Raw genomic sequence first — 20,469 nt, 5'->3', positions numbered from 1 at the left:
AAAGGAGCTCTTATGGACTGACTTCATGATCTGAACAGTTTACAGTTATACCACAGGGAAAATGGGAATAAAATTAAATATGAGAAGACCAAAATAATGATAACAGGTAGAACAACCAGCCTTAGAACTGACAATAAAGATATTGAAGTGGATTCTGTCTTTCAGGATCAGCCAGTAAAGGAACAAGTGGACAAGAAATGAGTTGCAGACTAGCACTTGATGAAGCAGCCACCATATCCTTGGAAAAGATGTTCAAATGCTGTGATATGTCTATACCTACAGAAATCAGAATCATGCAAACCATGGTAGTCTTGATGACACTCTATGGAAACAAAAGTTGGACTTTAAAGAAACGGAATAAAAACAATATTGATCCTTTCAACTCTGGTATTGGAGAAGACTCAATACCATGGACAGTAAAGAAAACAAACTGACGAATTAATGAACAAATCAATCCAGATTTCTCATCTGAGGCACAAACGACCACATTTAAATTATCAGTGACACAGTAGTTAGAGGGCAGTACTGCAGGCTATTTCTGCAGCTGCTGACCAGCTGCCAGAAGTTTGGCAGAACGAATCTCACCAGGCTCAAGGTTGAGTTAGCCTTCCATCCTTCCGACGATAAAATGAGAACCCAGGTTGTTGGGGGCAATATGCTGACTCTGTAAACCATTTAAAGAGGGCTTTAAAGCACTGTGAAGTGGTATATAAGTCTGAGTGCTATTGCTATTGCTTATTTGTCAACCCACCCAAATCAGCACCTTATAATGCCTTTCTAAGTAATGAATATATAATAAATAACATAACAACGTACAGACATAAACACATATACACAGAGAATATCCCCAGAAATATAACAGTTTGTACTACTGTAGTATATATATATTTTCCTTATCAAATTCATTCTGAGTTAGAATAAAAAAAATACCTGGCAACTGTCTCACTATGCTTAGGCATAAACACAAGATAAAAAACATTATTTCTAAAGTTATGAGCAATGTGCATTTCTTTAAGTGTGACCATATGGAAAAAAATTCAGGAAAAATGTATAGGGCAAAATATAGGATGTCGCACAAGACTTAATAACTGCTACCTTCTAATAAGTATAAACTCCTGAAGCTAAAAGCTAAGGGAATGTATAAAATAAAATTGTACGTATGGGGATGGTTACATTAGAGAAATTCAATGCTCCATAACATGCAGAAATAATTTTAAGGGAACATTAGGCTTAAAAACATAGGACAATCAGTTTTGGCTGAAGTCTATTGACAAGGGACAACAAGTCATAAAACTTCGAGAATATCACCATCCTGGCATGAGGTGACAGCTGTTTTCCCAGAATTATTAGAGAGGCAACAGAAATTTATAAACATCCAAATAATTTAAAAAGGGAGGAAAGTTATCACTTACGTGGCATTTAGCGATGACTGATTATGGGTAATTCTGCTCTGTTGAACACAGGCAGGATATAAAGATGTAACATCTGTTGCCAAGTTTGGTTTCAGATATGCTCTGCAGAAGCTAGCAACCTGGCTTGTGAAATACCAGCACATATCTCGTGTCTCAGGTGGCATTGTTTAGAAGTCATTTCACCAATAGAACGTTTTTATGTGAAACAGAAACCCATTCTAACTATTTAATCAGTTCCTGCTTATTCATCTACTATACTTCTAAACTGCTCAATAACTTCAAGTCTCTGGTTAGTCCGCAAATCAGTGAGAAACATACTATACAATGTAGAAATTATGGAAATATTGACTTGGAAACTAATGCAGCAGTCAAATTTAACAACAGCAATAATAAGGCAGCATGTAAAATCGCTGTACTATAAATGCTTGAAATAAAATGGAGATTCCAGCAGCACAATAAAGAATTTTTCAAAATGTATGGGGAAAAAGAAAAGATCTTTATCAGCACTGAACAAAGCCTATAATAGGGATCCACTTAGCTACTCTTGGGAATCCATTATATAAGTGGGAAGCAAGAGCAATTTATTAATTCAGCATCAGATTACAAAAGATACAGCATTTCCAAGATTGCTTTACAATCTCATGTAGGTTCTTTTATAGACTTACTACTTTTATAGTTCTTTGTCCTTCATACTGGCAAAAATTGACTTTTTCTTTCTTTCCCTAGCTGATAAGTTCCAGCTGGTAAAACTAGGAAAAGAGAGAGTTCAAAAGTCGAGGGTAAAAAGTAGAGTTAGAAATCTTTGTTTCAATTTTTACATGAACATTTGTGCTTCATGAAAGGAGGGTGTAAGTAGTCAATCATTTTTGCTCTTCCTCCCTTAAATAAGGAAGTATTTGGTGGCCAAGGGGTCAAGGAAGGACAGATCTGTAATCAAAGCAGCCTTTTGGTGTTGTTTTGCAGAAGAGCCCATGGAAATGAGAATTTGGGGATTCTTTCCCTCCCCTATTGAAATGTTGAAAGTCTGTGTGAAAAACCTCAGCCCAGCCTGAACAAGACATATTAACTTAGTCCCACAATTTACCATCTAGGAAACTCGAGCCAATCGTTTCTGGCCATTAACAAGCAATCAGTTTAAAACAGGATGGACAGCCAGCATCCATAATTCCTAATTATGTCAAATGCCTTTCCCTGAGAGTCCCAAAATTAATTAAGCAGAGCTCTGTAGGAGGATTCTTGTTCCTGAGGATGGCTGGCAGTTTAAAGTATTAAACACAAACAGGAACACAAATCAGGTAGCAAAACAGTTACTGACAGGCAGTTGAAAGAAAGGCAGGCCAAGCATGACCCACAGAAGTGAATTTTACCTGTTCAGAAACTAGTAGCCAGGGTAATTAAACATGAGATCAGGCAGACAGGAGAAAATCAGAACCAAGATTCTTAATAATGGTTCAGATGCTCAACTAGGACTGAGAAGACCCACATTCAGTTCCATCTTTAGTCATGGAAGCTTTCCCTAGCTTGTCCGATTGGTTTGTTCTGAGAAAAAATGGGATTTCTATATAGGCTGTCCTGAATTTCTGGAGAAAAGGCAGGATATAAATGCAAATGTAAGAGGAAATAAAATGAGTGCTAACTTTTCCTGAAATTATAGGGATGCCAACACAATAAAATACTGCAATTATCAGTCCTCCATTTATTTCCCTCTATGAAAAGGAATCAGTGAGTTAGTTATAATCTGTAGAATTACTTCACCTTCCTCAATGCTGTATATCTTGGGGGGGGGTTGAGTAGTTTTTTTGGCCAATCCTGTTGAGTTTTAGGGATTGCACAGTTGTGATGGACAATCACATGTGGCTCTTCACTACTAAAAATACTCTGTGAGAATAGGCACCATTGACAATAGAGGTTCTTTGCTTAAACGCAGGAGAGGGTGGATGGACAACAGAGTCCAATGGTCCTTTTGCATGATCTGGGAAACAACTGAAATGCTAAAAGAGTCCTCATTTTAAATGCCCACATATTAAATTTGGTTCCAAGGTGGGAATCAAAACACTGGACTCCAAATGACAAAAGTTGTGATAAATGCACCAAGTCAGATTTATAACACTGAATGATATCACTATATTCTTGAGAATTTATTTATTACCAGCAAGATGGAAGCAAACACTAACATTTACTTAATAGAATTGGACTGAACTAAGATTTTTTCTCTTGCCCATCTCACTTGAGAACTGAATCTCTTTCCAAAAGTATTTATTACAAACACATCTTGTTGCAAGTATTTTTAATATAAAGCATTAAAGAAAATATTTACAATTTACAGAATCTATGAGTCAGAAATTCTGGAGATTTCATAGGGGAGCCCCGTATTATAGAATAGTAATAATATTAGCTATAAGCAAAATATATCGATATACATATGCAGAATTGCAGTTTTATTTTGATACATTTATATATCCAACGCTGCAAAAGATTCCTGCTTCCCATCAGATTATGAGGAAAATGCAGTGTCATAAAATTTCCTGTAGAAAGCAGACTTGACCCTGGAATTCAGTTCCAGCATAGTTTACAAACAGTTGAAATCCAACCAAATCCTGAACTGGAGTTCAAAAACATCTGGAGGAACATGTATAATAATCCCTTCTTGGACCACCCTAGCATACATTAGGGCTACTAGATGTGGGTTGCAAAAGTTCAGATGGCTATTAGATCGAAAACTAATTCTTCGCTGTCATCTAGTGATTGTCAAGATTTTTGCAGTCTAGACTGGGTAGCCCTAGTTTCTATGACAACACATCCCTGGAACGTGATCATCTGTAAGAAGGATTACTTTAAAGCAGCATAAAAGTAAAGGTAAAGGTTCCCCTCGCACATATGTGTTAGTCGTTTCCAACCCTAGGGGGCGGTGCTCATCTCCATTTTAAAGCCGAAGAGTCAGCGCTGTCCGAAGACGTTTCCATAGTCATGTGGCCAGCATGATTAAATGCTAAAGGTGCACGGAATGCTGTTACCTTCCCACCAAAGGTGGTCCCTATTTTTCTACTTGCCTTTTTTACGTGCTAGGTTGGCAGAAGCTGGGACAAGTAACGGGAGCTCACCCTGTTACGCGGCACTAGGGATTCGAACCGCTGAACTGCCGACCTTTCGATCGACAAGCTCAGTGTCTTAGTCACTGAGCCTCCGCGTCCCTTTTAAAGCAGCATAGATAGCACTAAAAACAAAATGTATCAAGTACTTGAAATGCAAAGATGCATCACAAAGTCATTTCACCAATACTTAAATCTATACTAATATTTGTTTCATATGAAATAAAGGAGAACAGGATGGTTCTAATATAGACAACTATGCATGGAAAGAAAACACTTCCTGGTGCTTCTCCTAGAAGAGAACAGATAACCCTCCAATTTTTCTTTCCCTCTTGGCTCTGCAAAAAGCACATTCTACATTTAAGCATTTGCCATGCAGGTCTGTACTCAAAATGTGGGGCTACATTGTTCCAGCCAACATTTTGATTGCTAAGCATTTGACAGGGTAATTATTGTAATCTGGTATTTTGGTGAGCCCTGCTGGAGGCTGTCCAAGCAATGCAAATCTTTCTGAATTCCGTAAATGGATCTTTTTCATTTAGCCCACGCAAATGTGTCACAGTTTAATGCTGAAAGGATTTTCCCCCCCTATCTTCAGCAGCAGCTACAAGAACTGAGATCTGCATTTAAAATGTGCAGACACACGTAGGAGTAAAACTGGCAGATTATAATTATCAATTGACAAGGGGGAAAACAAAAATTAATTTCTGAGGCAAAACATATAATTTGCCTTTAAACTGTAATAGCTATTCCATTTCTTATGCAATTTGCGGCTGCACAAAATCAATTGAGTTGACTGGGATTCCAGCATCTCTCTCCTGCCTTAAACTATTCTAAAGTCTTCAGGTAAAGAAGTAAAGAGTGTTATTCTAGGATGCTTCCCTCTGTTCCAATTGCTCCTCCAATTTTCAGTCCTAGAATACTTGTATTTACTGCCTAAGAAGAGTCTTGGTACCTAATAGTGGCTTTCTTTTCCTTTTACACCCCTAAATGAGTTTTTCCAGGGGATGAGTCATAGGAAGATGAATGCTCATGCAGAGTATGTGGAAATGCAGAGCTTACTAATATTATTATTGATTTTTGTAGTGTTGTTCGTCTCCAAAGCAGCCCCACCCCCCACGCTTCATGCAAATAAAAGAGAATAAAACAGTCTAATATAAAACAATAAAAGAAAAAGAATTTTAAATGTTTAGTAATGGGGGCAGGGGGAATCATTTTTGTAAAGAGGCATCATGATTCTGGAGCATTTTTTCCATGCAAATGCCTATCTGAAAAAGTTTGCCCTCAATTTTTATTCAAAATATAAGAGTCAGCCATACCGTTTTCGGGGAGATGATTGATAGCACAGTTAACAAGAGAGCAGTCCCACTTGAAAATTATTTTAAAAAATGTTTTGAACTTCATGTGAAACACGCATGACTTTTTTCAGGCTTCTTACAAGCCCGAAAGAAAGACACTGCTGCTTTAATCAAATCATTAAAATATAATAACTTTAATATTACTCCTAACACAGCTGTATCTTTCGTCAGGCTTGCATGAATATTGGAAAAATGACAGGATACTTCAGTGAGTACTGTGCTTATGTAAGGATTAAAGCAGGGGTGAAATGTAAAATTCGTTACTACCGGTTCTGTGGGTGTGGCTTGGTGGGAGGGGGTTAAAGTGACTGGGTAGGTGTGGCCAACTTTTTTTTTAACTTTTAAAAGCATTTTTTCTACAACCTCTTTGGTAGAAGAGGTTGCAAAAAAATGCTTTTAAAAGCTTGTGATGATCAGGCAACTCAGCTGGGATCGCCAGAGGAAAAAATAGTTTTTAAAGGGTTCAGATGATCCCAGCTGAGTTGCCTGTTCACCAGAACCTTTTAAAAGCATTTTTCCCCTCAACCTCTTTGGCCGAAGAGGTTGTAGAAAAAATGCTTTTAAAGGGTTCTGATGATCCCAGCTGAGCTGTGCGATCATCAGAGGCCTTTTTTTTACTTTTAAAAGCATTTTTTTGGCCAAGGAAAAAATGGTTTTAAAAGTTTTTTAAAAAACAAACCTCTGATGATCGCGTGGCTCAACTGGGGCGGGGGGGGTAGGGATTTTTGCTACCGGTTCTCCAAACCACCCACCGCCATCACTACTGGATTGGGCGATCCAGTCCGAACCGGGAGCATTTCAACCCTGGGTTGAAGTACTGTTTCTGAATACGTTTTGAAGCACATACAATCCTAATCGATGATACAATGCCATTGAAGTCCACACAAAAACTTTTTGTTTCCCACCATTGCATTTTAAGAGCACTTTTCCAATATGTACAAGCAGACATCCATATGTTCTCATTCTCATACTCAAGCATCACTCCAAGTGGCTAACACCTGGTAAAAGAAAAAGAAAAACGAGCACAACAGCTAGTGGAATCATGATACAACAACATCACTCAAATATAGGAGTGATGACAGGGAGTTTTAGTGGTAATTTTATCTGGGGGAGAAATAATTGGGAAGGTGGGTTTACTGTTCCCAGTTATAGGTCAGCTATCTCCTTCCTTCATCTATCACCCAATATGTAAAAAAACCCTTAAGTTCAAAGAAAGCATCAAATTAATTAAAAGTCCCTTTAACATATTTGTAACATGAAACATTTAGCAAAAAAAAAAAGTCAATAAGGTCAACAATATTTCTAAAATTTATTAAACCAGGGAAACATTTTTCTGTCTGAATAAGCTTTCAACCCATTTTTGGACTGACTTTTATAAAATTCCTCTGAAAAACAAAAGGCACACCAACATATGGTTATTCCCTCTTCTTTTATTTAGACACAAGAAAACTAATGGAAGAAGAGATTTTAGAATCTGCAGAACTCTGTAGATCTTAGCTAACCTAGCTAGGCACACTATCATAACTGTACTTTGTAATCAACCATTTTTAATAATAAAAATAGTTAAAAATTAAAAGTAGACCAATAGCTTTCTAAAACTTACCATGTACTGGAAACTGGTGCTAAAGGTCTCTCTGTAATGGCGTTTAGTCTGTAGTAATCCAAAAATGTTCGGGCCACATTCCGTCCTAATTTCATATCTGTCAGAGTTCAGTTAAGAATAATTCTTTAAATTATTTTCAAAATCCAAAGTAATTATTGAGATAAATCACTGTGATTTGGAACATAAACAGTAGTGGTTTTCACTTAACTTCGCTACTGGTTTGGAACTGTGAGCTCACAAACCTTCTGTGCATATGCAGAGCATCCGTGATGGTGTCTGGGTGGGTGGGCGGAGCCTCCTGCCGCTGCCGCTATCGGTTTTGTTTTTGTTTTTTTGTTTACATTTATACCCCGCCCTTCTCCGAAGACTCAGGGCGGCTTACAATGTATAAGGCAATAGTCTCATTCTCCCGAACAGGGGTGAACCAGTAGAAACCCACCACTGAACGTGTGTAGACGCCACAAAGGTGAAAACTTCAGAGATGAATATACTAATTATCAGAAGCAATATAGGAACTATGGAGTATTATTTTTATTCACAGAGATAGATTGTTGTTAAGCTGGACAGAAGATTCCCATCTAATTTGTTACTCATTCTTATGATTTGGGCTCTTTCTGCTTCAGTGACACATAAGGATTTATTGGTCTTACACGATTGCCCTGTTTCTGTGTGGCAGAAAATACAGTTTTGCTACCTAACAATGAATAATTTAAGGACACAAGTCTTCAAAAGATTACCTTTTTAGGAAGCAGTTTTTCTGTGGTCCCAAATCTGTTAATTTTGCCATAAATTCATTTTCTAATATTCTGAGAATATATCTTGCATTCTGTAATTTAGGTCACATAACTAAATGAAGGAACAAACAAATATCAGAACTGGTGGTATTTAGAAAGAGGTGAAACCATTAGTCGATGACAAGTTGTTGTTTTTTAATGAAGCAGAATACAATACTGATTTTTCTGCAATCTAGGAACTGTAAGAATTATTTACAATTTTGCGTACACCTCTTTCTGAATAAAAACATATTTTTATCAGTTCTTAATCTGTTTGTGAGTCATACAAAATTAATATCACTAATTATCTGATACAATTTCCATAATTAGAAATGTAACATTTCAGTGTTCCCAGACATCATGTTCTAAATAAATTTTTCATTACTATTCACTTATTACTACAGGGATAACAAAACAAATTTAAGATGAAATGTTCAAATTATGGAGTTTTCCAGAAAGACCATGCTCAGCAAAATGTCTCCCCAAAAACAATAATAATTTTTTTTTAAATTTGCATTTATATCCCGCCCTTTTTCGAAGACTCAGGGTGGCTTACACTATGTCAAGCAATAGTCTTCATCCATTTGTATATTATATACAAAGTCAACTTATTTCCCCAACAATCTGGGTCCTCATTTTACCTACCTTATAAAGGATGGAAGGCTGAGTCAACCTTGGGCCTGGTGGGACTTGAACCTGCAGTAATTGCAAGCAGCTGCTGTTAATAACAGACTGTCTTAGCAGTCTTAGCCACTCAATGACCCTTTTATGCCTCTTCCTACTTACTATATGCCATTATGAAAGATCTGCATTTTAAAAATATTCATCATCTATATCAGCCTTGGTTGGATAATCCAATATACTAGGTTGTTTTTTTTAAAATAATCAGGTATATCAATTGTTGCTTTTTTTGATTTCCAGAACTACATTATTTTCTGAAAATTGTCTCTTAACATTGGCATTCAGTTTCCACATTCACTATTTCTGCATATTCAAGTGGAAAGCTATCTTCTGTTTCCAGAAACATCACAACATTTATTTCTCATTTTAAGCCTAATTTTATTGGACATTGTCAATCGCTTAGACCTAAATGGAATAAACAAGTCTTTTTAATAACAATATAACTGCAGATGTTCTGGAATTTTATTTATTTATTGTAGCATTTATATCCTGTGTTTCTATGCAATATATCCTCAAGTGCGCCTATAGGATTGTTTTCAATTTATGATAATATTGTTATTAAATTTCAATTTAGATCCAATGCAGATTGTTTTCTCATGAAAACTGATCCATCCCATTTGCCTTTCTTCCCATGGGAGAAAAGATATAAGCGGATATAAAGCTGCTTGAATGAAGGATTTAGTAGGAAAAAAAACTGCATCAAATTTCAATTCTTTTTTAGTTGTAGTATGTAAGAGCTATTTAATTTTTGCATGACATTTGGGTTTTCCTTGATTCAGTTTCAGGTTTCTTATCTCATCCAACTTTTCCTTATGCTCTTTTCCTGCATGCAAGGAAATCATTCCATGTCTATGGATCATCTCCTGGCTGAATTTTTCATCTGCACAGACTCCAAACTACAATGAACCCCTGATAAAAGATTATTGCAGATTTTTCCCCTCCTAACTGCTGGGGTCAATCTCCTATAAGGCCCAGCCACATGCCTCAAACCTAGAAATAATGGGAGTTGAAGTCCAATAACGTTGAAGGAAACCTGTTTAGGGACTAGCAACATTTAATTTGCCAGAGTGTTGTGCTTGTTACCAAAAACTAGAAACAGCTTTTGCTAATTTACTAATAATTGCTTTAATTGGTCATTCAATTTTTTCTATAGCTTTGTCATTTTTGCATCATGCAGTTTGCTGCACCCATTGTTGTTTTTTTCTCTGTATATGTTTGACACTTTCCAAGATTAATTCAGCTTCTAAAAAAATTATATGTCAGTTTACTCATCTTCACATGGCAAAATGGTAAATAGTATTCTTACATATTATTATGTAGTAATACTATTACTATTAAATAGTAATTTACACAGCTCCCAAATTTTTTATGTTTATTTAAGACAATTAAATATTTGATTATGTGCTATCAAATCATTTTCAACTCTTAGCACACATAGGTAGATTTTCTCCATGACAATCTGTGTCTAACCTGGTCCTTCAAGTCTTCCAACATGGTAGCCATTGCCATTGTAACTGGTCATTCCGCCTTGCTATTGGTCATCCTCTTCTCTTTCCTTCCATTTAGTCTGGTTTTTGCTACAGAATCTGTGGTTTTCAATTGTTACTAGTCTTAATCGTGAACTAAAATACTTTACACAAGTTCAAATGACAATAAAAATAAAAATGGTAGGTCTCCCATGACTTGTTTGCTTTAATTCTTTGTATCATTATAATTCTCATGGTAACTATTAGGTTAATGTTGTACCACCATCTTTCCTAACTAAAAATAAATAGTTAGAAAAGCTATTACCACAAATTCTTCTACACCAGTGAACTACTCAGTTAATGTGTTTCTTCAAGATTTTCTGAAAAAATACAGAGCGGAATAGAACCCAAATCCCTGTGAAAGTATCAAATGCCCACTTTTATCCATCCCAAAGGCTCAAGTAAGGACACATATAATCCTGATCTTTTAAAAAAAAATCCAAACTTTTAAATAGTTTTAATTTCTAAATGACTTGTTCTTTCTATTTCTGTATTACTCCCTAGTGAAACACTTTGGGGAATCCACATTTTAGCACACAGTGTTGTCACTTGAATATGATATTAATCTATTCCTTATAACCACAGCTTCAAGAACCACACAGACAGCCTTCTTCTGGCAGTAAAAAAACAATACCCCCCTCAATTAGGAAACTGTTGGCATAGTAAATCTTTAGTGGACACACTAAGCATTGTAGCTTTAATAGCTCATTGATCATTTAATAATGTTGCTGTGACAGAGGCCAGTGGCATTATGATCCATTGTTCCATTCATTTTGCCTATTAGAATGCTAGGCCATTCTGCTTTCAAGGCTATGGGTTGACTTTCCATCCCACTCACCTCTCATCTCTGTTTTACAAAGTAATCACAGTTATGGGAAATAATTAGGCTCTTTTTGAATCCACATTCTCATTTTTTTTAGACTCGTTGTGTCATTTCTATCTCACAGCAAGTGAGGTGTCTACAGTAATAAAGGTTTGACAAGGGCAAAGCCAGTTAGCAGCGATGTTCAATATTTTATAGGTCCTGTGGGAATTTCTATCAAATGGATTGGACCTTTATTTTTATGTCTCTTCTAAAGGACCGCACCTCCGTCATCTTGAAGTGCTATTGGCTGGAGTTCCTCCAAGTCTCTCTCCTGAGAGGATTAAGAACTATGACTAGTGGGCTGAGGTTACTATTAGACAGAGCCATGAGTTCTTTGTTTTATGCAAGCAGTTAAATTATGAAAAGAGAGGAAGAACAGGGAGAAGAGAGCAAACACACAGCCAGGTGTTCCATTCAACAAACCTGTTGGGAAATCCCTTCAGGAATTAAGGAATTTATCAAAATAAGAATTCTTCTGCCATTTCCCCCTGTGCGTTTGTTAATATGTAAAAGAAAAGCCTTTCTCTTTCTCTCTCTGGAGCTCTGGAAACTTTTCTTAAATAAACCCTGTGTTAGTTTCACTAAATGAGCATTTCATTCACACTGCACCATTCTTCTTTACACAATGATTTACAACTTACATCCCAAAAGCCAAACTGTTCTCCACACTGATAGTTACGTGAATATTGTTCCTGCTTTGCAGTGTATCTAATAGTTATATTGTTTTTATTTTACTATATATATATATATATATATATATATATATATATATATATATATATATATTTGTTTTCTGAGGTTTTCGCGGGTGTTTGTATGTAGATCTTTGGTTATTCGGGTTTTCTCCGCGTAAAATTGGAAGTGTCTTGGCGACGTTTGACGAAGTCTCATTCGTCATCTTCAGGCTTCAGCGAGCAATGTGACTGCAGCTGTTTCTTCCTTTTTAACTGCTAGTGGGGGTTTGAACTGATTGGGTGGGAGCTTGGCTGTGCTCTGAACTATCGCCAAAACTGAACACTTTAACAACAGAATAATCAGAGAAGCCATCGAGATAGAAAAACGCCCACACAGCATGAACAAACGAGATGATACCTCCTGCCTACCAGCCATTTGGAAACCTGCCCTTATTGACAAACGTGTCCCTAACATGAAGAATGACACCAGACCCACACTCACGAGGTCCACACAGGATGTCACCACCACACATCCACCCAGAAAGTAGACCCAAACCCACACTGATCATGAAGCACAATTAAGGACCAGAAGCCAGACCGCAGCTGCAACATTGGCCATTTCAAACCCCTCCAATCCATACATGCAGCAGACTGACACCCACTGTGAAGATTTGGCACGACCGCGAACACGAAGCCGGACAACAGCTGTGAAGCTCACCAGCTCAAATCCCCCTGCAGCTCAGACTAATCTGAGCACAACCAAGCCCCCACCCAAAGAGGACACACCCCCATCCAATCAGAGCACCAAAAAACCCCCATCCAATCAGAGCACAGCCAAGCTCCCACCCAATCAGTTCAAACCCCCACTAGCAGTTAAAAAGGAAGAAACAGCTGCAGTCACACATTGCTCCCAGAAGCACGAAGCTGAAGCCTGAAGATGACGAATGAGACTTCATCGAAACGTCGCCAAGACACTTCCAATTTTATGCGGGAGAAAACCTGAATAACCAAAGAGATATATATATATATGCTTCGTGCTTCAGAAGCACGAAGCTGAAGCCTGAAGATGACGAATGAGACTTCGTCGAAACGTCGCCAAGACACTTCCAATTTTACGCGGGAGAAAACCCGAATAACCAAAGACCGACATACAAACACCCGCGAAAACCTCAGAATAAATATATATATAAATATATATAAATATATATATAGGTCTTTGGTTATTCGGGTTTTCTCCCGCGTAAAATTGGAAGTGTCTTGGCAACGTTTCGACGAAGTCTATATATAAATATATATATATTTGAGCGAACTGGTAGTTATGCTGTCCTATTTAGCTGCATTTTTAAGCCACGTGCATGTGTGCAAGCGCTTGTGCGAGCCAAGCACATGTGCAGAAGGCAGCGTGCATGCCTGAAAGGTGCACATGCACATTTTCGGTGCTGGGGCGAACCAGTTGTTAAATTATGTGAAGCCCACCTCAGCACACACCTACACACACACACACACACACCACACACACATATACATAATATACATACATATATACACAGAGAGAGAGAGAGAGAGGAATTTCAATGAGTCGCTAAGTGAAACTGTAACTATGCTTGTGATCTTACTTCAACTTTCCTTTGCTTTAAACACACTTTTCAATGGGATCCCAATAATGGAAAGGGTCTCAGAGTTGTTTCAGTTGAACCCCCTTCAGAATCAGGATCCTTCACTTTATCAAATACATCAGAGATTGATAACCTGAGGCTCAAGAGATATACAAGACAGCAATATCAGTCCTGTAAATAATACACAGTTAAAATTGATTTGCAACTGCTCTAGTCCATTTAAACTCTTGGCCAGCTCTTGTAAAACTCTTCTGAAGCATTTTCTTCCACCAAAGTGAGATTCTGTGAACTAGATTGGAAACCAATTTGTTTGTGAATAACTAGCAGGCTCCCTAATATGATAATATTCCACTATCAGTAAAGGATATCTGGTATCTACGTTTAAAAATGGCTGACAGTCCCTTAGTAATAGTTATACTCCAGCATGTTGCAAGTTCAGTGCAGCCCACAAAGATTTCAAGTCTAAAGCTATAGTATATGACAACAGATTCAATGTTTTTCCTTTCCTTTCCTTTCCTTTCCTTTCCTTTCCTTTCCTTTCCTTTCCTTTCCTTTCCTTTCCTTTCCTTTCCCTTTCCCTTTCCTTCCCTTCCCTTCCCTTCCCCTTTCCCCTCTTTCCTTGCAGGAAGTTTCAGTTCAGATTATTTATTACATGGTGGGCTGTTTAAACTAGAGAGGAGTGTATATTGATTGAACATTTTCAATTAAAACAAGCACTATTTTTTAAAAAACATTTCAGGTTTTGTCAGAGAGCATAAAATAACTCAAGACACTGAAGCTATGGTCAGTCAATTGTTATAAATAAAGTGCAAGAGGGGAAGGGGTAAATACTTTTATTTTTTTTTTAAAAAAAGTTTGGAATTAGATGTTTTTAAAAAAGCTCAAAATCTCCATCCTTGTCTTTTTTACAACATTAATTTATCTTCTGCTTTATTATTTCTGGAATCTACATAGAATGGGGAACTGTTTAGTGGGTTGCAAAATCTATTTTTGGCCAAAGTAGAACATATTATTCCTAAAGAGATCTAGATCAGGGATCTCCAACCTTGGTCCCTTTAAGACTTGTGGACTTCAACTCCCATTCTGGGAGTTGAAGTCCACAAGTCTTAAAGGGACCAAGGTTGGAGACCCCTGATCTAGATGTATCACCAATAATAGTACAATGGAAAAATATCCCTTGGCTATCTGTGAAGAAAGGTTTGCTTTAAGTAAGTATCAAGCATTCTGATATGGGGAGTAGCAGCAAAATAGGAGTATATGGCCCTTCTTTTATCTTTAATGCTGGTTAAACTCAAGCAGACTTAAAACATTTCAGGTTTTGTCAGAGAGCATAAAATAACTCAAGACACTGAAGCTATGGTCAGTCAATTGTTATATATAAAGTGCAAGAGGGAAGGGGTAAATACTTTATGTTTTTAAAAAGTTTGAATTAGATGTTTTTAAAAAAGCTCAAAATCTCCATCCTTGTCTTTTTTACAACATTAATTTATCTTCTGCTTTATTATTTCTGGAATCTACATAGAATGGGGAACTGTTTAGTGGGTTGCAAAATCTATTTTTGGCCAAAGTAGAACATATTATTCCTAAAGAGATCTAGATCAGATCTCAACCTTGGTCCTTTAAGACTTGTGGACTTCAACTCCCATTCTGGGAGTTGAAGTCCACAAGTCTTAAAGGGACCAAGGTTGGAGACCCCTGATCTAGATGTATCACCAATAATAGTACAATGGAAAAATATCCCTTGGCTATCTGTGAAGAAAGGTTTGCTTTAAACACACTTTTCAATGGGATCCCAATAATGGAAAGGGTCTCAGAGTTGTTTCAAGAGCACCATGTCCATCATTAGATACGGTCTATTTATGCATCAAAATTAGTAGAGGTAATCTCAACTGGCAAAGCAAATTGTTCTACTTCAAATTGCTCATGGGATTTAATAGGAGAAAAAAATAACCTTCATGTAAACTTATTTATTTATTTAGCATATGCAGTGGTGGGATTCAGCCAGTTCGCACCACTTCGGGAGAACCGGTTGTTAACTTTCTGAGCAGTTTGGCAAACTGGTTGTTGGAAGAAACCATTAGGGCAGAGAACCGGTTGTTAAATTACTTGAATCCCACCACTGAGCATATGGCATATCATACATGGACTAGCAATATAAATTAACATTTCAATTAGATTAGTAGAACCCAATAAAATAAATGTTTAAAAGGTTTATGTTCAAATATAAGTTGAGTCTGAGTCTTGAGTCTGAGTCCCTGAATCTTCGGAGAAGGGCGGGATATAAATGTAAATATATATATATATATATCTCAATGTCTAGGCCATCTAATCATTGAAGCGCAGCATCGTTTATATTAAAAATAAATCAGATACCAGACCATATACAGGTGTGAAACTAGTTCACCTCCTCATGGTGCACCCTGGATAGTGCAACAGTGTGAATTAAACGAAGTAGCAACTGCAGCAGCCAGACTACTCTGTAGATTTTCCTGGCTTTCAAAATACGTGGCAATGAAAACAACAACAACAAAAAACCTGGACTTTTTCAGGCCCAAATGACAAGTGAGATCAGGAATATTATTCAAATTTGCCAAATCAATGTTGAAGGGCTCAACAGGTCCAAGAACCAATACGTTTTTGCATAAATACAGTGGAACCGCTGGTCACGAATTCTTCTGACTACAACCAAATCGGGTTCCGACCAAAAAATTCACTGTTTTCCCCTCACGGCCTATTTCCCCTTCCGTGCCATTTTTTTTTCTGTAAGCGCCAAATTTCCAAAACTAGGTTCAGGTCACGACCAAATCAGTTTGTGACCAAAGTTATGGAACAAATTATGGTTGTGACCAGAGGTTCTATTGTAGTATGGTATCATGGGACAGGTTCCAGGGGTCTGCTCTGTTGCCAGTTGTTCTAGAATTTTTTCTGCAAGAGGTTTATTATATAAGATGACATTAAACTGTTGACATTCTCATCATTAGTTTGTCATAACTTCTGCTGTTACCTATTCATGCCTATTTCTGCTGTTTTTGATTATGTAGGGTAATGTGGAAAATATGTGAGCTTAAACTTTTTTTTTAACAAAAGACCATTGCCACTATGATAACTGCATTTTTATAATAAAGACATTCTACAGTCGTGCATTTTGCCATCTTCTCAGTTAATATACCATATCCAAAGTTATATTGTTAAAATATTTTGATAGCTTCTCAAGTTGGATTATCAGACTGCAAAGGAACCTAATTTAATTACCATTATAACTGTTGATATTGATATACTCTAAAAAGACTGATTTGTTCTGAACGTTGCTTTATCCTGAAGTGTATTTGTTTTCTTTTTCAAGAAAGGATACAAAATGTAAAGGAAACTTAGGGCTGAGTTAAGGCTAGTCACTACCTTAGAGAATTAATTTCTGGTAGAAAAGCTCTGTTTCTTCTTCTTAATATTTCTGGGTAAGTAATATTTAACTATGAAAAGGATGAAAATGGTTGAAATAAATAAATAAATTTGTTCTGAGCAGAAGCAACAACTCTGCTAACAGCAGTCCTTATACACCCTTTAGTTTTTAATTTCAGCTGTTATTCAGTCCTAGGGCTTTTATCAGGTGAGACATCTGAGGAAATGAGGACAAACAAAAACATGGAGCAATCAGAACTATAATTTAAACAAAAAAAGAAAGCAGGGACTGAAAGCAAATAGTACTGTAATTATCTACAGTCACATATGTCTACAGTGGAATGATGGGCTCATCCCCACAGCCTGCTTATCTGGGTGCTATCATTTGCTGACACTACATCCTCACAGTGAAGTCTCTATCTTGAAAATGGCATGCTTCTTAGGTGGAAGAAAACAGTCCAGCTGTTCCAGTGTGAAAGCTGTATTTTCACCGAGAAGACAGAAAACCACACATTCACGTAATCCATGGCATACGAGCCAGTTTATAAAAGTTTGTAAATTATATAAATTAGCAATTTATACAAATATAGTTTTTATAGAACCAACTCACCAGTCCTAGGAAGTCACATTGATGTGTGAGTTGCATGGTCTATAACCGTGATGGTGAACGTATGGCACATTGCCAGAGGTGGCACGCAGAGCCCTCTCTGTGATCACGTGTGCCATCGCCACCTGGTCTTTGGGTTTTCAGCATGCGCATGTGCACCAGCTAGCTGGTCTTCGCACGTGCTGGAGCGCCAGAAACCCAAAGATCACCTGACCAGTGCCCATGCATTTTCCGGAAACCCAAAGACCAGCTGGCCATCGCGTACATTTGCACAGGTTTCCGGCGCTCCGGCAATCATTTATGGCAATTTTCTCAGTATTTCTTGTCATGGCTTATACATGTCAAGATAGGAATAAAAGAACAACGGCTCAATATTAATCTGAAAATATTTCTATAATAGTAAGGCTTAGTTCAAGATGGCTACTAGAATTGAGGACTTGGACTTGGAATAGTGTTTGTGTAGATATGACAGAAAGTGAATATAAGTGTTGTGGTCCGCCAGCAGCCTGCGGAGCTGGCAACGGAGTTGGACAGCAATGAGGCTGAGAAAGAGTGTGGGACAGTCCTGGAGGTTGAGAAGGCTCTGCATCAGAGGCTGAGGTGGGGCCAGGACCACTGGGGAGTGAGGTGCGGACTCCAGAACCTCCAGAGCCTGACAGTAGTGAGGCAGAGGAACAGGAGGAGTGTTCTGTTTCCCTCCCCCAATACTCCCAACAAAGAGTCAGTCAGAGGCCTCTTCTTCTATTTTATTTACATAGATAAATGTCCTGGCCACGTCTACCCATGGGCTTGCCAAGTTTCTGGAGACAATGAGGAAATTATAGATAAGGCCAGAATTACTCACGAATATATTCTTCCCTCCATTGATACAGTTTGCCCGCGCAAATTCATTGCTTTGTCCAAGACAAAAAACCAGGAAGTCCCGCCTCCTATTTATAGTCTGCAGATGTCACTGCATGACCATCATTCCTTGGCTGTATCCCAACGCTTTTTCTGCTGCGCGTGCCGGTCATGTCTGCGCAATCTTGCATCACTCCAAAACTGTTCTTGGGGCGTTGCCAAATCAGAAGAAGGCTCGAGCGAATCAGGCCTTGCCGGCCCCTCCTCCTCCCTTTGAGTGGGTGCCAGGGAGGGAGAGGGCCCAAGAGAAGCAGGGCTTGCCAGGTCTTCTCCCTCACTTTCTGAATCATCCGAGTCCAGGAGTCCGGGTCCAGGAACCTGGGTCACAACAAGGAGCCTGTTCCTAATACACGCATGAGAAGAGCTGCTAGAAGGCAAGAGAAGCTCAAGCAAAGAGGACAACTTGGGAGTAGGGCCAAGAGATGATTGGCCCCTCCCATATGGCTTAAAAGACCAGCAGTGGCGTTTGGGCTTTGCCAGAAAACAACATTGATAGCTTCATCTTGTTGCATTTATTTTGTATCAGTGTCTTCTGAACTTTTACCAAGAAAGGCCTTTGGCAGTTTGCCTAATTGGACCAAGATTGGTGATAGGACTGAAGAATTTGTGCTGGGAGGAATTTGCTTTAATTTAGTTGAACTACACTGGGAATGAAATAATTCTCAGCTGTTCGAATAAAGTTTGCTTGCTTTTACACTGACTGAGTTTCCTACTACCTACTGGGGCCTTGGTCACAACAAGAAGAAAGGTCTGAACAAAAACTAAAAAGGATTGGACACCGCTGACATTTCCCAGAATTGTTATATAATGTAGTCTGCAGTGGTATTGTTATGCACATGGCCCAATGTTTGTGAACGCCTTGCAATGGGAATAGTCAAGAAATGCCACCTTTATTTGAATATGAAAACAAAAGGCAAAGGCAATATCTACAAAAACTGCAGCATCCTTTTGTCTCTGGTTTTGGGTAAATTTATAATCCCAGGAAAGGATGTTTAAACAAGATAGCATTTGAATCACTTTGACCAGAATTTAGTACAAGTCTTTAATTATAAGAATTCTAAAAGAGTAAATGTAAGTCAAAGGCATTTCAGTGAACAGTTGAGGTTAAATTGAACAGGAGCAAAGCAAAAAGTAGAAAGTAAATGGAAATTGTTCAAAGGTAATTGAATATATGTCTGAGCATTTATGTGTGCCAGCTAGCAATAAATACTGTTTGCAGCAAAGCAATCCAATATGGGCAAATAGAGAAAGAACAGAAAGCAATCAAGGAGAAAAAAAAAAGTATAAGCAAGTTGAACTAAAGTACCATTTTGGGCCAGAACAGGAGAGGAGAACAAAACCCAGAATGGAGACAGTAAGTTTGCACTAACTAATTGAAATTATGGCCATTGCAAGCAAGACAATGATCCAATTTTCCATTTTATAGACAGACATTCTCTTACTGTTTAAAGCAGATCTTCAGGAAAGTAGAGTCTATCACAGTGGTGGCGAACCTTTTACTTACTGAGTGTTGAACAGGTGCGTGCTTTGCATGCGTGCACACGTGCTATCTGCACTAACATGTGGCTCCTCCCTGTGCGCTGCATGCACAACCACACCATCTGCGCATGCGTGCAGCTTTCACATGGGTCCTCCTTGTGTGCTGTGCTTGCAATTACACCATCTGCGCGTGTGCACACAGGTTTTGCACAGCTCTCCCTATGCACAATTGCACCATCTGCGCAAGTGCACGGTTTTCACACATGCAATACACACACGTGAATGCCGTCTGTGCATGCTGCATGCAAGTACTCTCGGCTGCATGCACAAACACACACGCATGGGTAGGAGAGCTCTGAAGACCGGCTGGGTCCCCTGAATTGCACGCATGCACACCGGAGGCCCAAACAACAGTTTGGACACGCATGCATATGCAGCTGCAGGTGGGTTGGGTGACAGCTCGTGTGCCCAGAAAGATGGCTCTGTGTGC

The 20,469-nt window shown here is 38.2% G+C and overlaps 1 protein-coding gene across 1 annotated transcript in view; it reads right to left on the bottom strand.

The window, feature by feature from the left end:
* The window catches only part of AGBL4 (AGBL carboxypeptidase 4), a 950,336-nt gene that overhangs the window by 2,464 nt on the left and 927,403 nt on the right, over nt 1-20,469 (bottom strand). The window contains exon 12 of the mRNA XM_058175448.1: nt 7,463-7,559. Within this exon, the coding sequence (XP_058031431.1) occupies nt 7,463-7,559 (97 nt within the window). The remainder of the gene's footprint in view (nt 1-7,462; nt 7,560-20,469) is intronic.

Source organism: Ahaetulla prasina, chromosome 3, assembly GCF_028640845.1.
Source record: "Ahaetulla prasina isolate Xishuangbanna chromosome 3, ASM2864084v1, whole genome shotgun sequence".
In the NCBI taxonomy this organism is placed as follows: domain Eukaryota; kingdom Metazoa; phylum Chordata; class Lepidosauria; order Squamata; family Colubridae; genus Ahaetulla; species Ahaetulla prasina.
Note: the sequence above shows the minus strand (reverse complement) of the source record. Positions and strands in the feature narration are given on the sequence as shown.